This window comes from Microtus pennsylvanicus, chromosome 2, assembly GCF_037038515.1.
Source record: "Microtus pennsylvanicus isolate mMicPen1 chromosome 2, mMicPen1.hap1, whole genome shotgun sequence".
Taxonomy (NCBI): domain Eukaryota; kingdom Metazoa; phylum Chordata; class Mammalia; order Rodentia; family Cricetidae; genus Microtus; species Microtus pennsylvanicus.
This window is the reverse complement of record NC_134580.1, coordinates 30,712,993-30,730,304: the sequence shown is the minus strand read 5'-3', so window position 1 is coordinate 30,730,304 and position 17,312 is coordinate 30,712,993. Positions and strand designations below refer to the sequence as shown.

The following is a 17,312-nucleotide window of genomic DNA, read 5'->3' as shown; positions in this document are numbered from 1 at the left end:
GTATGTAACTCGGGCTGGCTTTGCATTTATAATCCTTCTGTCTGTCTCCCAGCTGGTGAGATTAACGCATAGGGCATCACATGGGTTTCAGCCTCAGTTTCAGGTCTGCATCCCTGTCTCACCGACCTTTAAAATATTACCCTAGATCAGTCAATTCTGTAAACTAGAGACAAGAGCAGGGGCGGGCATCTGGGAAGGCCAAATTTACATGGATAAAAATGTCTGTCCTCATCTGGTACATACAGAAGCTCTCTTCCCATCCTCGGTATGTCAGAGAACCACTAGAAACCTATTTGTTCTTTCATTATACCATGTTTTTTTTTTTAACTTGAATATTTTGTATACAATGTATTTCCAGGAAATACTTTCCCTCTCCCCTCCTTCACTCTAGATCAGTCCTTCCCAATGTGGCGAGAACTCCATTCCCAGTTAACAATGATATTTTAGCCGGGCAGGGTTGGCACACTCCTTTAAACCCAGCACTTGGGAGGCAGAGGCAGATGGATCTCTGTGAGTTCGAAGCCAGCCTGTTCTACAAGAACTAGTTCCAGGACAGGCTCCAAAGCTACAGAGAAACCCTGTCTCAAAACCAAAAGAAAACAACAACAACAAAACAAAAGACAATGATATCTCATCACATCAGGGCCTACCTGTTATTACAGATTAGTCTTTTATTCCTAGTCTGACATTCAAGAGCTCCCAAACAGGGACAAGTCTTGGTATATTTGGCATAAACAGACATAACTTTTGCTTGTCTGTGGAAAGAACAGCAGCCACAAATAGCTTATATGCATACGTTACCTGGGAAGGGACATTTTTGGGTGGCTCAATTCTAATGGATGGGTCCCACTCCCCTGGAGGGAGCACAGTCACCTGGTCCAGGAACTCATCTATCCCGGCCAGAAGGTCATCTCGCTCCTTGGCTTTATATGCCACATCATGAAAAATCTACAGAAGGGAGGAAAACACCTTAGGAAAACTCAACATTACTGTGTTTGCAACGATATCCACTGAGAAATGGATACAGCCTCTTGATTTTTATCTCTGGCATGGATATCTAAGACATAAAACTTAGTGCTTAAAGGAACCTAACGCAGAGTGCGGAGGTGCCTGTGCCCGTGAATCCAGGCACACCCCAGACCACAGCAGGAGGGCACCTCAAGTGGAAGGCCAGGTGGGCTCACGGAGTGAGACCCTGTGTCAAGGAGATAAGACACCACTTAAAGTCATTTTATTGTCTCCACAGGAGAAAGGACACAGAAATTCTCTTAGTCACGTCTGAAAATAGACAGTCTTGCTAATGGAGGTCATCTGTGAAAGGACCAGAGAGAGATCACACATGAACTTAGCGCACAGATGTGTGCCTTGGACAGCCATACATGAACTTAGCGCACAGATGTGTGCCTTGGAACCACTGCACAGCAGCCCTCACCAGGTACAGAGTGACCATGACACCTCCACATGACACTGCCCGAGGGCACAGCCTGACCTTATGCAAACCTCTCTTTCCAGGGAACAGGAGTATTTCTTTATACAAATAAGTTCAACATATTTAATTAACTATATTCTCTAGAAAGTTAACTCAGGCTTCATGAGCTACATTAAATATGAGTTGACACATTTTACTTGGCAATAATAATTCTCCCAGAAAATGATGTCTTTGCATCTTGGATTACTTAAAAAAGGGAGAGTTAAGTGGCCATAGTGGTACATGCTTATAATCCCAGCACTAGGTGTTCAAGGCCAACCTGGGCTACTAAGAACCTGTCTATAAACAAACAAGCAATGGAACTGCAAGGAAAGTCTCCCAGAGGGTGTGGTTCTCTTTGAATGGCTCCTAGAGAAGTCCCGGATGCTTCCCAGCAGATGCTGCCACAGTCCTTATCGTATCCCCAACAACGCACACAGCTTCCGCGAGATAGAAATGCTCACTAATTACGAGATGAGTGGATGGAAGGCAGAGTGGTCTGTACCTCATCGGTCATGATGGTGGCCATGGATCTGCCAATCTCGTGGTACTGCTGACCTTTTCCTACTGGGCCCAGCAAGATAAACAAAAATCTGCCAAAACACACAAAAGAGGGAGCTACATAAATAAAGAAGGAGAGGGACATCTTATCCACTCTAAATAGCAAACCTCGCCCCGACTACCACACAGAGACCATCACCGCCTTCAAGAAGAACATCAGCCTGCTATGGCCAGGCGCCATTCAGAGCTATTAATAAGACATCATTCAATAACGTGGCTGGCTGGGCTTCTTAGCGTTACCATAGACACAGTTCCTAGCCATAGAAAGGATGTCTTTTCAAAACACTGCACCGCTGTGTAAATTCAAGGTTATCTAATCCCCATCCATTGTTCTATTAAGAAAATGACAGAGAAAGGGAAGGATAAGAAGTTGAAATGACCAAGTCCTGGAGAGGAGCGTGAATTGTGTTCTGGACATCTGTGCACTCTCTATAATCAGTGGGGCTCTGAATCACCACGTCACCACCTTGGGGCACACAAATAGCCAAGTCCTGCCAGCACTGTGGAAAGACATCAGTACCTTTCCCTAGAGACAGTTCCCTGGAGACGAAGGCCTCCTGGTGTGACAATCCACTGGACCTTGCTGTGCTCTTTCCCTGTTCTCCTGGGCTCTTCTTCCAAGGCCAACAGTACTCATGGTCACAGCCTTAAAACTTAGAACTCACTCCCCCCCACCCCTCATCCTCCCTTCACCCCCACTTTCATAGCTCACCAAGGAATTTTAAACACTCTCTCCGAACGGCCCACCCTAACTTCTGGTACTAACTAGCTGCTAGCGCCAGTGCTCACACAGGTCACTCAGCTCGGGGCAGGACCCAGGTACCTTGTTGGGATGGGCACTTCTGTCAGGCCCGAGAGGAGCACAGCTGGGGAGAGCCTCACAAAGGCGACGATGGGACGGTCCAGAGTGTCCACCTCTCCAACCAAGACATTGGAGGCCTCTGCCCCAGTGGGAATTTTTTTCATGAAATGAAGGTCCACCTGAAAGTACACAGGAGCCTTTGAGAATTTAGGAGCCATCGGCTTCGCTGGCAATCATTCTCTTCAAGTATCACTCAAGGTTACAGAAGAGTTCCTCACTGTTTTATTTGATTTTTATAAAAACCCTGAATGGAGCGATCATAGATCAGATCAGTCCACTATTTTAAAAAAAAGGGGAAGAGATTAAGATTCAGGGAGAGAATTCTGACTACAACTACGGAGTATAGAATACACGCATGAGTGTGTACACACACACACATTTATCATTTATAGCACATATAAACTATATGTAATTTAGTGTGTGGGGTGTGTGTTTAGGTGTTGTATGTGTGTGTGTCTACACAGGCTGCAGTCCATGTATGGAAGCCAGAGAACACCTTGTGAAAATCAGTTCCTCCACCACTGTGTGGGTTTCAGGGCAGAATTCAGGCAGCAACACCTTTAGCCACTGAGCCACTCAAGAATCAAAGTTTAAGTCCGAGAACTTTCATCCCACCCCACCATGCTCCTCTGGGAGGAAGCGCCTCGGGAGTTCTGGGTCATGTTATTTCTCCTTGCAAATACTGACTGCTCCATCAGATGCAGCAGCCACAGCCCTCCAAGAAGAGCCAGACATCACGAGCTTTAGGAGGCAGCGGCAAAATACTGCAGTGACAACAGTGACGAGAGTGAGAAGGATGCACGGCAGCAGGTGCCAGAGGGTCACTAATGCACCGGGAGCCAGGGCAGTGGGGCTCAGCAGAGTCTGCCTTCACTGTGCTGAGTCGGCCGGCTGAGTGTGCACAGGGAGACAACAAGGAAGATGGCGTCCCTTTCCACAGAAGCAGTGCTGCTCCTGGGGAAGGCTCATGAGCCGTCGGAGCTTACCAGACCCCAGAAAGATTCCAGAAGACCCTGGGCTCCACTACAGACAACCTTCGGTCTAGAAGTCAACCTGCCATGTCTCCTCACCTTGCTTAGATCCACAGGACTGTGCTCGCAATTCACTCCGTTTTTCACCTCAAGACTCGTAGTTGGAGCAGACTGAGGAGAAACAGTCTGACCTATTTGGAGACAGTCAAACAGAATCTGCCAAGGGCTTGCCCCTCCTTCCCCTCAGATCCAGCCATCCATCACAGCCAGCTGTGACCTCTACAGGCTGGGAGGACTATGAAGCAGGGTCCATCAAGTCTGTCCCTGCACTCAGTGCTAAGAAGGCAGAGGTCTAGTCCTCCATTACCTTCCTATCTTCCTTTCTCTCTGCAGAGAGCCATCCTGACCCTCAGTGCGCCAGCACCTCTGCAGAGAGCTTGGCAAACAGCTTGCCAACAAAGGAGGAGAAGCTGCAGGTGAGGCCTCGCCCAGCCATGGCAAGAGAAGCGGTTAACAGCTGGGCCCACCCGCGCCTGTACACAGGCTATGGACCTAAGCTAACACACAGAAATCCCACAACAAATGGAAGGAAGGTCCTGCCATTGTCTTTATTAAGTGCGATGTGAAGATTGTCCAGGGCCATACACTCTCCAGGGGGTGGAGCCAAAGCACAAGCCTGGAGGCCTGGCTAGACCACAGCAGTTTGTGTCTAAGCAGACTTTTGTTTAACTGGACAAGGCTGCAGCTCACCTTCTCTGGCCCAGCTCCTCATCGATGTGACCATTCTCCCCAGAGCTACACCTTCTCTGGGAGCACAGGGGATACATCCCTCACCTCGCAGTCCCCCCTGGAATGCTATCCAAGGGCACACGGAGAAGGGAGCATCCTAGTCACCCAGCTCACTACCCATCAAGGAGTCCAGGGGCCTAAGTGTCACAGCCTCGCCCTGCAGTAATTCCGCATCGCCAACTGGTCCCCAAATGTGTTTTCAACAGAGAGAAAAAGAGAGACACCCCCAAGTCCTTACCATCTTTGTCCATGGAATGTGGGTCCGATTGCTTCTTGCCAACCTCAGCAAAGGAGCGGACAATGGGAATGAGGTTGTTCCTCCGCCTATCATTCTGATGGTGGTGTTTCTTGAGAAGGGCTTCCCGCACTTTAACCCTCATACTGTCATTCAGGTCACTGAACAGTTCTTGCTGGTCCAGTATCAGGTCTAGGAAAGAGACATTCACAGCAACACTCAGACGGAGAGTTCAGGAACTCAAGGGGAAGGGTATGAGGTGGCAGGGGAAGGGGAAAAAGGCAGAGATGAGCTGCTCTCCTAGCGTCACCAAGGTGGTTTCAGCTTCCTGTCTGAAGGAGCATTTGGGTTTTGTAGGTATGGAACACCGTCCTTTGCTTATTTAACAACGAGACAACAACGTGAACACATGGTTTAGGGACAGAGTGTCACTATGCTACGTAGGCTGCCATGAATTCCCGGGTTAATGTGACCTTTCTGCAAGAGTGGGACTTACTGGAGCTGGAGAGATGGCCCCATGGATAAGAACACTGACTGCTCTTACAGAGAACCTGGGTTCTATTCCGAGTACCCCCATGGTGGTCATAACCATCTGTAATTCCAGTTCTAGGAGACCCAACACCCTCTTATAGCCCCCAAGGGCACCAGGCATGTGGTGTACATGCACACATGATATCAAACGACTCATACGTATAAAATAAAACTAATTAATTAAAAAAATTTTAAGGTAGGACTTAATCACGGTGAGTATGCCATTATGCTTAGCTCCAACCATTGCTTAGGGAACGAGGTCTCTGAGTATTTAATGCATGCCCAGAACTGTACCATGGGGTTTTCATCTGTCCAGTCCTCACTGAAGCTCAAAAAAGTGGGCATTTTGATGAAAATTCTTTTTTAAATTCTATTTTTAAATGGATTTTTTATCTATATTTATGTGTGTGTGTGTGTATGCCCCATATGTGTGCAGGTACCCAGGAAGACTGGAAGAGAATCATCAGCTCCCCTGTAGCTGGAATTACAAGTGGCCATGAGCCACACAATGTGGTCCTGGGAACCAAACTTGAGTCCTCTGCAGGAGGAGCAAATGCTCTTAACTTCTGAGCCAGAGTTCTTCCAAACAAGGAAACCAAGGCACGGTTCTTACAAAAGTCCCCAAGCTCTTACACCTGCGAAGCCGAAGAGCCAGGGTTCGCGTCCAGCTCTGGCTGACTAAGAGCCCACGATTACCCTCTTAACTCTACTGTCCTTCCTCCATGAGCCCAGCATTGTTGTAACTGTCAGGGATGCTGCAACCTTGAGCTCCAGTGGATACTTGAAAGTGCAGCCTATAATCAACCCAATTATAAAATGGGGCACTGAGCTGAACAGAGAATTCTCAACAGAAGAACTTCAAATGGCCAAAAGACACTTAAGGTCATGCTCAACTTCCTTAGCGATCAGGGAAATGCAAATCAAGACAACTTTAAGATACCATCTTACACCTGTCAGAATGGCTAAAATCAAAAACACCAATGATAGCCTTTGCAGGAGAGGTTGTGGAGAAAGGGGTACACTCATCCATTGCCGGTGGGAATGCAAACTTGTGCAATCACTTTGGAAAGCAGTGTGGCGGTTTCCTAGGAAATTCGGGATCAACCAACACTGGACCCAGCAATACCACTCTTGGGAATATACCCAAGAGAGGCCCTATCATACAACAAAAGTATATGCTCAACTATATTCATAGCAGCATTGTTTGTAATAGCCAGAACCTGGAAACAACCTAGATGCCCTTCAATGGAAGAATGGATGAAGAAAGTATGGAATATATACATATTAGAGTACTACTCAGCACTAAAAAACAAGGACTTCTTGAATTTTGCATACAAATGGATGGAAATAGAAAACACTATCCTGAGTGAGGTAAGCCAGACCCTAAAAGAGGAACATGGGATTACTCACTCATATTTGGTTTCTAGCCATAAATAAAGGATATTGAGCCTATAATTCGCGATCCTAGAGAAGCTAAATAAGAAGGTGAATCCAAAGACAAACATATAGGCATCCTCCTGAATATTAACCTTCATCAGGCGATGAAACGAGACAGAGTCAGAGACCCACATTGGAGCACCGGACTGAAATCTCAAGGTCCAAATCAGGAGCAGAAGGAGAGAGAGCACGAGCAAGGAACTCTGGACCACAAGGGGTGCACCCACACACTGAGACATTGGGGATGTTCTACCGGGAACTCACCAAGGCCAGCTGGCCTGGGTCTGAAAAAGCATGGGATAAAACCAGACTTGCTGAACATAGCAGACAATGAGGACTACTGAGAACTCAAGAACAATGGCAATGAGTTTTTGATCCTACTGCACATACTGGCTTTGGGGGAGCCTAGGCAGTTTGGATGCTCACCTTACTAGACCTGGATGGAGGTGGGTGGTCCTTGGACTTCCCACAGGTCAGGGAACCCTGATTGCTCTTCGAGCTGATGAGGGAGGGGGACTTGATGAGGGGAGGGAGAGGGAAATGGGAGGCGGTGGCAGGGAGGAGGCAGAAATCTTTAATAAATAAATAAATTTAAAAAAGTATATAAAAGAAAAGAAAGTGCAGCCTAAAGAAAGGTTAAATTGGGGATGGAGAGATGGTTCCGTGGTTTGGAGCATGGGCTGCTTTTCCAGAAGACATACATGCAGATAAAATATGAATATAAAATGAAATAATAAAGTTTAAAAATGTATTATTTAAATTAGTTAACTGCTCACTGAAGACAATCACCAGCATTAAAACTATCAAGGTTTGCGGAAGGTCTTACTTGGTTCTGTCATCAGGGCTCTAGATAAATGTCCAGAGCTTCAGGCCCTACACTCTATCCCTAATTCCATTATTCCTGACCTATCTGACCTTGGAATTACATGACCACTCTCTTCTCAGTCTCCCCTATACAGAGAGGACAGCGCCGATGTCTCCCCATGCTGATGGCTGCCACATTGAGCTGTGAGCAGCTGGTCCTCCTGCCTGTTCTATGTGCCGGGACCAGAGGGGTGAGCAATCAAGGCAGGAGTCCTGCATATTTAGCCTTTATAATGATTATTTCTTCTCTCATAAACACTCATGCTTCAAAATCCTGCACTTTGAAAGAAGAAAATTCCACCAGGGCCCTCTTCTAGCTATTGTTTTTATCTTTTCTCTTCCCACTTAAAATTCTCAAAAGCAAACAATCGTACTTTAAGAATTACCTGCCGCTCCCTGCCAAGTGCCAAAGTGTCACGAAAATCCGTGTCTGCTCTGGGCCTTTAGGAACACAGCTCTGCCAAGAACTCATTTCAGATTTCCGGCTTCCAAACTTATTGTTTGATTGGTTTCATTTTGAGACGAGATCTTGCTACAAGCCCAGAGTGGTCTTGAACTTGATCTACCTGCCTTACCCTCTGAGTGCTGGCATTCCAGGTGTTACCGCCACACATGTGGACTTGGGTTGCAGCAGTCCTGGTGGCTAACACAGGCTTGGCAGCTGGCACTGGCTGTCCCCTCACCATCCGCACTCCTGAGCTCAGTCTCCACGGGCGACTCGCTTCCGTCAGCCTGCTTATGCCCCGCAGTCATCCTCAGACAGGTGGTGTCCCCACCCCCATTTTTATCCTCAATGATCTCAACTGCCCTGGAGACTGTAAGCACCAAATGCCATGGACCGGTGTGACCTATCTCAAGTCACATCAAAGATTCAATCATGAGCAGACATCATCTGGATGTACCCACACCCTAAAACTTAGCAAGTACAAAATGAAACCCATCCTCTTTCCACCCACCAGACCTCCGGATTTTCTAGTCATCCAGCCACAACCTAGAATCCTGAACATTCTTCCCTTCCTGCCCAAAACCAGTCCATCAAGTGATTCCCACCACTCTATCTCCTGAGCTGCTCTGGCAATCAGCCCTTGCTGTAGGGCCCACTGAGGGGACCCTGGCCCACTGAGGGGACACTGGCCCACTGAGGGGACACTGGCCCACTGAGGGGACCCTGGCCCACTGAGGGGACACTGGCCCACTGAGGGGACCCTGGCCCACTGAGGGGACCCTGGCCCACTGAGGGGACACTGGCCCACTGAGGGGACCCTGGCCCACTGAGGGGACCCTGGCCCACTGAGGGGACCCTGGCCCACTGAGGGGACACTGGCCCACTGAGGGGACCCTGGACCACTGGAGCAGGTGGCTCTGCCAGGTCTTACCCTTCTCCCTCAGCCCCTCTGCCTTGCTTAAAAACCTTTGGGTTGCATTCCTAAAGCTGCCACCAAGGTTTCTTCCCTTGTTGTCCACCTCCTCCTCCTGAGACTGACTCGAGTCCAGCTATCAGAAGCCCCCTTTGACTCACCTAATTAACATGCCCAATTAAAATTAAACACCTCACCCTAATACAGATTTCTCCTACTTTACCGTTATGTGCCTATGTGCCACATCTGTCTCCTCCTATTCGGAGGCGGTCCTTTGTCCCTCTGGGACAAATATTCCTGCCCCCCTTCCCTCATCAGCTTCCCCATCCCCCCTCAGCCCTACCTCTGTCATCACCGCATCCTAGCCCACTTAAGAGAACCCCCTTCCCTCATCTGCTACCCCATCCCCCCTCAGCCCTACCTCTGTCACCACTGCACCCTAGCCCACTGTAACATGGACCCCCTTCCCTTCTCCTAAAATTCCACCTGCAACGTCATCTGCTGCTTCTTTTTCTGCCTGAGTCAGACAGCAGCCACTTAAACTTTTCTTTTCCACTTATAAAAGATCACCTTAGAAACAGGTGCTTGGATGTGGTTTGTACCTAATCTGGGGTCCAGGAAGGAGCAGCCCTGTGCCGGGGGTGGTGGAGGGAAGGTCTCCTTCCTCTGCAGTGGAGCACCATCTCACCTGATCGGATCCAACGACCTGGTTCACGCTCCCTTTAGCTCACCCTCCGTCTTGCTTACAGCTAATTTGATCGAGTACTACCCCCCAGACTTCAGCAGGGTCTCCTCATTCTTGATGATTATAATATCACTAACTCTCCGGGGCTCCTCCACTGAAAAACAGGGCACAAACTTTCTGGGGAACTTCATGGGCATTTATACACATAGTCAGAAGTCAATGAAATACAGATGCGACCCACTTGGATTAAAGTCTATGAGTTGAGTCGTGTGAGGGAAGATAAAAGTACTCTGGGAAAATTCCCAGAAACCATGAGTGTTGGGACCTCAGTTTCTTCAAAAACACCCAACTGTTCTGGGATGTGCTTTTGTGCCCCTTCCAGGTGTATTGATTGGACAGGAGTAAGTTTATTCTTTACGACTGGCTACTGTTTGTATGAGGTGTATTGATTGGACAGGGGTGAGTCCACTCTTTCTGATTGGCTACTGTTTTTATAAGCCTCCACAGAGAACATGTTTTTGCCAATTGCCAAGGGCAACTTGCCCACTACCTGAGACTTGCCTGTGGCGCTGTCTTCAGGGTGTAAACTGTACTTTGGGGCTCCATTCTCGCAGGTTCCACTATCTCTAGAGCAGTGAACGTGACTCTAACTCTGAACTCACTTTTTTTTTTAAAAAATTCTACTTCCCCCACAGTTGGGAGTACACCTGGGGCACCGCCTTAGGAAAGAGTTCGCACAGGAGTCCATCAGTACTGACCTCCATCCCCCGGGGCCCCCAAAAGTCCTTAGAGAGGCATGATTATTTAGACACTTGGAATGGAGAAATCTTTAACCTGTCTACTAGAATGGAGTCAATCTGAGGGGAAGTGTTCCACATGCCATCTGGTAGTCTCCAAAGCTGTGCCCCAAACACAGTATCTTAAAGTCTGTTCACATCAGAAAACCCCACAAGACAGGTCTATCCTGCATGCTGCGCTGAACCATGGGAATGCTATGGCTCACGTTCCTGCATATCTGTTCTAGATGACATATTTTATACTGCTAAATCTTTAATTTTCTTCTTTTAGGTATTAGGATTGTCACAATTATTTGTGTGCACGTGTGTGTGATGAAGGCATGCGCCATCGGGTCTTCGTGGAGGACAGAGGACAACTTTCCTAAGTTACTTCTTCCGTCATGAGTTTCTGGGTGGGACTCAAGTTGCCCAGCAAATATGTTTACTAACTGAGCCATCTGAGCAGTCCTTTCATTTTCTTTCTTTCTGACTTCCTTGTTCTGTCTGTTTTGCTTAAGATAAAGTATCACTGTATAGTGCAGGCCTTGAACCCGTCTTTCCCCTGCTTCAGCCCTGCCAACTTCCAGGATTACCGGTGTGCACCAGAACACCTGCCTCTTATACTTTCTATTTATGCAAAATGTCTCGGCCCTTTATTAGCCTTACCTGAAATTTCTTCTATGCTGCTTGCACGCATGTCCAGGAGGACAGAGCCATTGATGAGGCAGCTCCTCAGCTCAAACAGACTGTGCAGAGAGAGGGTGGCCACGTAAGGCTTGCTCCAACGCTCTCCCCCATCTTCAACATCCTCTTCAAACTTCAGCCACCTGCAAACACGGCCAATAATGAGATGCCACAGACAGAAGATGGTTTTTTTTTCAAGAGGACAAAATATCTAAAAGGTCATAGAGAACACTGGAACACCTGGTTCAGACACAAAAATACTGGAAAAGCAAGTTGTGACACAGTGCAAATCTTTTTTGTTTTGTTTTTTGAGTACGGGTTTCTCCGTGTAACAGCCCTTGCTGTCCTGGAACTCACGTTGTAGACCAGGCTGGCCTTGAACTCCTTTGTCTCTGTCTCCTGAGTGCTGGGACTAAAGGTGAGGATCACCAATGCCCAACCTTAATCCCACTTTTATTTAAAGACAAATCTAAAATTATAAACACATATATGTATAAGACCCTAAATATATGCCTTGTTTTCGCCTTGGGACAGTAGGATTGAAGGTAACTGTCATTTTCTTCCTTTTGCGTACCTTCACTTATTTTATTGTCTATAGGAAACGTGACTTTTACAAATTTAATCTTTATCATTTGGACATATTGACAAACCGTATTAAGAAAAAAATGACATTTTTATCTGTGCTCTATATGACTTCAGAAATCCACAAAGACAGAAACACGGAAGACTAACCGTCTTGTCACATGGCATCAGGCCAGCTGGCCTGTTTAGCTCTCTCGGCCCCTGGGAAACAGCCACAGTAGGCCATGTATCAACGCTAGCTACATCAGTGTGAGCAGGAGCCAGGCCTCCTAGCTACCACTTCAGCCATGAAGAGTCAGGGCAAGCAGGCCTGCCACCTGCTGAGAGGTGTGCACCTGCCTGTCCCCGGGCTCCTGACCCGGCTCCTTCAGGGCCTCACCTGGCCCCGTCTCCTTCCACTTGGCATCCTCTCCCTCTCTCAGACAGATCTCGTCCAGCTCTGTGAACAGCTCATGAGGCACATGCTCCTCGTCGTCCTCAGTGCCCAGAATGAACTGAACATGCTGAGAGGGGGTGTCTAGAAAACCAACAGAGAAAGGTCTGGATGTGTATCTAGCTCCAAGTCAGAACGAAAATAACATTCTGCCTCACAGCTAAGGGAATATATAGATGTCCTGAATACAGATTTAAAAGTTCTTTTGTTCTTAGGGAAAAGGCTAAGGGTAAACATTTAAACCAGAGAGCAGAACTATAAACTAAGACCACTGCAGAGGTCCCATGAGAACCTAGAAATCAGTTCAGTTCCCAGCACCCACACGTAGTTCACAACTGTCTAACTCCAGTCCCAGGGATATGTCCCCTCTTCTAGCCACCAAAGGCACCGGGCAAGCATGTGGCGCATAAACATACATGCAGGCAAAACACCCAAACACATAAAAATAGATTTTTTTAGTTTTCTAGAGAGCTGACAAATTTTAAATAGCAAAGGATTACTTATGGTGTTGACTGAGGTGTTGAAATGTCAATTTCAGGAAGACATTTTTAGTTCTTAGAAGCATTCCTTCTTCCTGGGAACCCTAGCGAAGGGCTAGAAAATCAAGACCACCTGCCTATGCCTTCTGCATTCCCATGAATCACCATATCACCCTCTCATAGACACTGGTCCTCTCTCCTCAGGGTTGTTACCTCCCCTCTCCCCAGAGCGCTACCCCTCTCTCCCCAAGGTATTACCATGGGCCAAAGCTTCCAGGACCTCTTCACCCTGGCTGGTTCCTTTGCCCCGCACTCCTCGTCTCCGGTGCTTCTGGCCATGAGTGCGGTGGTGCCGATGGCCCTGCCTGCCCAGTGGCATCCGAACCCCCACATACAGAGTTCTATGACCTGGATGAAAGCAGAAGACCTATGGTGAGAATGCCTTTCCCAAAAGGAGTCTAGCGTAATTGAGAGTAAAGAACCACAGGGTTTTTGTGCCAGGCCCTTCTGGAATGATTAAACATCAGAGACTCCACTAATAAAGACAGCAATCACAGAGTTGGCAGTGTCTTCCTCTGTCCTGCACGTGGATATAAACCTCACGAGGATGTGTGGCAATCTAATGAAGAACACGTGAGACTGAAGGACATGTGAAGGGCACAGCAGGTCACATATTAGAGCACGGGAATGCAGCTGGAGGCCTTGGTGTGTGCAAGGCTCTGAGAGGGAGGGGGAGGAGGGAGGATTGGAAGAGGGAGGGAGAATAGGAAGGGAAGGAGGGGATATGACTTACAAACTATGGATATATGTTACTTTTTGCTATTACAAGAAAAATGGGGTGATTTTAAGAGACAATTCCTGTATGGGGACTTTGGCCGGTTTTGGCAGAAAGTGGTTAAGCATGGTCAAGACCCCAGTCAGCCCAGCTGGGCTTAAAGCTCCCTTTCAGCACTGGATGTCTGAGGATGAACAAGCCTCTCTTGACTCAGCTACTAAAGGAACGCTGGCACTCCTTCTTTTTAACTCACGGGGTTATCAAGAGCAGCAAAGAAGTTTAGGACAGAAACTGCTCAAGGCAGTGCCCAGCACCGCAGGCCATACCACCTAGACTGCTGCAGATGGCCCTTCTACCTAGGGGGCCTGGTTGGGTTTAGAGACACTAAAGACAGGCACAGAGTGGAGGACACGGAAGTAAGTGACCCGACAGCAGTCCTTTCTCGTCCCTCCTCCTGCTCCCCACTCCTCCCATACACCCCCTTTGGTTTTCATCCTCCACCTGACTTCCTGCCAAGCCTGGAGCCCAGAATCAGAAGCTTCAGGGCTGTTCCAAAGCCTTATACTCGCAACACTGCTGTGCCCACACTGTTCCCATGGCTCCTGGCATCTTTAGCTGGTGTCTTTGAATCCTACCTACACCCATTCCTTCCCTTTGACTCCTTGTTTCTTGCTTTACTGAGAAGACGCGGGGCATTTCATGGAAACGCTGTTCATCACAGTCTGGCTCCTCTGCCCGGCTCGGGAGTTCTCCATCCCATGCCCCCCACTCCCCTGTCCTCTGCTGGGATGGCTACCCTCACTCTCTCCTCAATCCAGTCCTTCCATGGCTGACCTATGAAGACTCCCACTGGCTGTTCCCCGTGTTTCCCCCTCTCCTTCCTTTCCCACCAAGAATCATGACTGGCCTCACTCCCCCCGCCAAGTTCCTGCTCCATGGCCTCTGACTGTGGCTTCTGTCCCTGCCCTCTACTAAAGTTGTATGCAGTAAGGACATCAGATGGCACTTAGTCACCAAAGCTCTGTCCAGCACATCTCCCAGTTCCACAGACTCCACGGCGAGCCCGGCATGGATCCGGGAACTCCAGATGCCCGTCTTCTTTGGAGTTCTGGGTTCCTTGCACTCTCGTGCCGCTGCCGCCGGACACCTTCAGATGTCTCATAACCCAAAACAAGGGTGACTCTTGACCCGTGCTCTCTCCTCTTTTTCAGTGGGACCCAGTCTTTGAATTTCAAGTTCACTTCTACATGAGACTCTCCTAGCCCCTGGTTTTAAGTCTTTATGTTTATTCCAACTTGGCCTACCTGGTTGGTTTTCTACAATTCTGCCTCAGTCCGGAATTATAGGTGTGTGCTACATACAGCTTGAAATCTTTTATGTTTTAATGGCTGAGCCATCTCTCAGCTTTTTTTTTTTTTTTTTTTTTTGGCACCACTGCCTGGCCAGCTTCAAATAATCTTTATCTACAGCAGTGGTTCTCAACCTTTCTAATGCTGAGACCCTTTAGTACAGTTCGAAACCATAAAATTATTTTTGTTCCTACTTTATAACTGTAAATTTGGTACTGTTACAAATCATAATGTAAATATCTGTGTTTTCTAATCGCCTTTCATGACCCCTATGAAAAAGCTGTTTGACCCCCAAAAGGGGTCATGATCCGTAGGTTGAGAACTACTGACCTACAGTGATTAACATGCCCCAAAACAAATTTAAAATTCTCTCCCTTTGAAAGTCAAGCTCATTGCAGATGTGGTATCTCACACCTAGAATCCTAGCACACAAAAGGATGAGAACGGTTGGCTAAACCTTGGAAGTCAATCTAGGACACATAGCGAGTGAGACAAGAGGGAGGCCCTGTCTCAAAACAAGCAAACAAACCTCAAACTGGAATGAGGCACCACATTTATGTCCACAACGCCACCGCTGTGTGGATTCCATGGTGGCTGGGAGGGTGCTCAGCCCTGAGCTGCTCTTGTTGCTCTTGCAGAGGCCCTGGGTTTCCCAGCAGCTCCACTGTGGCTCACAACTGCAATTCCAGTCCTAGAAGAGCTCACGGCCTATGCTGGCCTCCATGGCATTGCATATACACGATGCATTGATAAACATACAGGTAAACACCCATACACAAAACAAAGTCATTTCCCTCAGCGTTACCTTAGATTCCCAGGTCCACCCCGCTGTCCCCTTCATTGTGGGTCCTTGTAGGCATAATTAAAGAGACCCACAAGATCCCAGAATAAAGGATAACAAGTGTTTATTTATTTGAGGAAAAATCTCACGATAAGGGTGGAGAGCCATGGTCCTCTATGGGTGCTGGAAGCTGTGACCCAAACTCTGACCACCAACCAACAGAGAGCAAGCACAGTTTTCATCTGCTTAGACCTCAGACCATGCCCTCAATGGTCGATACCCAAAAGGCTATTGGCTGAATGAATTCCCACATCAAGCCATTCGCGTCTCCTGCTCTGACGAAGCAGGGTCTCTTCCCTGCCCTCCACACTAACTTAACGTTACAGAGTTGTTCTCCTGGTTACAGTCATATGGTCCATCTTGTGTGTGCAGTGTCCCTGTGGTCAGTTCTCAGTGACCATCCTGTGTGTGCAGTGTCCCTGTGGTCAGTTCTCAGTGACCATCTGTGTGTGCAGTGTCCCTGTGGTCAGTTCTCAGTGACCATCCTGTGTGTCCAGTGTCCCTGTGCTCAGTTCTCAGTGACCATCCTGTGTGTCCAGTGTCCCTGTGGTCAGTTCTCAGTGACCATCCTGTGTGTCCAGTGTCCCTGTGGTCAGTTCTCAGTGGCCATATTGTGTGTCCAGGACAACTGTGCTCGGTTCTCCTCACTTCTTTGGATTTTCTTTCCTTTGGGTCAAGTTTACATATTTAACATGGAAATAAACGACCCTAAAAAACCAGGTTATCAGCTCAAGAGAGCAAAAAGGGTAGCCCTACCTCTGGCACAGAACGAACATTCTGGAGAAGAATACACGCGCACACCTTTGTAGCCTCGCCAGCACCCAGTGGTAGGTCTCGGCGCCCTCCGCCTTCCATAGCTGCTGTATCCACAGTGGTTCATACTCTCTACCTGAGCCAGGCTGCTCTTCCTCACGAGTGCTGGCACTGTCTGCACATGTACTCACCAAATTCTCGGTAAACTCTCTGCCTCCTTGGCATTGTTTCTAATCTCCCCGGTGAGATGTGTGGTCTCCTTCCTCCAAGCCACCCAGAGCCCCAGCTGAAGCTTTTCTCACGCCTTCTTTTCTGTCTTGCATTACAGATGAGCAGCTGCTTACTCCCAACTGTGATATGTGAACTCCAAGTCCCTGCTGAGATCTACTCCAGCACTGGTGTGGAACCACGCTCATTCTATAGTGAGTGTCACAGTGAGTCTACAGGGGTCATGCGGCTGCAAATAATTTAGTAAAACTTGTAAGAAAGATGTTGATGTTTTTTAAAAAAAATGCACACACACACACACGCACAAACACACACACACAAACACACACACAGACACACACAGACACAAACACACACAGAAACACACACACAGACACACACACACAAACACACACACAGGCACACACAGACACAAACACACACACAGACACAAACACACACAGAAACACACACACAGACACACACAAACACACACATAAACACACACACATAAACACACACGCACAAACACACACACACAAACACACACACAGACACACACAGACACAAACACACACAGAAACACACACACAGACACACACACAAACACACACACAGGCACACACAGACACAAACACACACACAGACACAAACACACACAGACACACACAG

General features: G+C 48.0%; 1 protein-coding gene across 1 annotated transcript in view; it reads right to left on the bottom strand.

Moving 5' to 3' along the window:
- Nucleotides 1-591: 591 nt before the first annotated feature.
- LOC142843396 (electroneutral sodium bicarbonate exchanger 1-like) overlaps nucleotides 592-17,312 on the bottom strand; it is a 37,077-nt gene continuing 20,356 nt past the window's right edge. The window contains exons 4-11 of the mRNA XM_075960696.1: nucleotides 12,974-13,123; nucleotides 12,191-12,320; nucleotides 11,204-11,370; nucleotides 4,890-5,078; nucleotides 3,962-4,053; nucleotides 2,853-3,010; nucleotides 1,974-2,061; nucleotides 592-948 (exon numbers count right to left, since the gene is read on the bottom strand). Coding sequence (XP_075816811.1) covers nucleotides 664-948; nucleotides 1,974-2,061; nucleotides 2,853-3,010; nucleotides 3,962-4,053; nucleotides 4,890-5,078; nucleotides 11,204-11,370; nucleotides 12,191-12,320; nucleotides 12,974-13,123 — 1,259 coding nt within the window. The 3' untranslated portion in view covers nucleotides 592-663. The remainder of the gene's footprint in view (nucleotides 949-1,973; nucleotides 2,062-2,852; nucleotides 3,011-3,961; nucleotides 4,054-4,889; nucleotides 5,079-11,203; nucleotides 11,371-12,190; nucleotides 12,321-12,973; nucleotides 13,124-17,312) is intronic.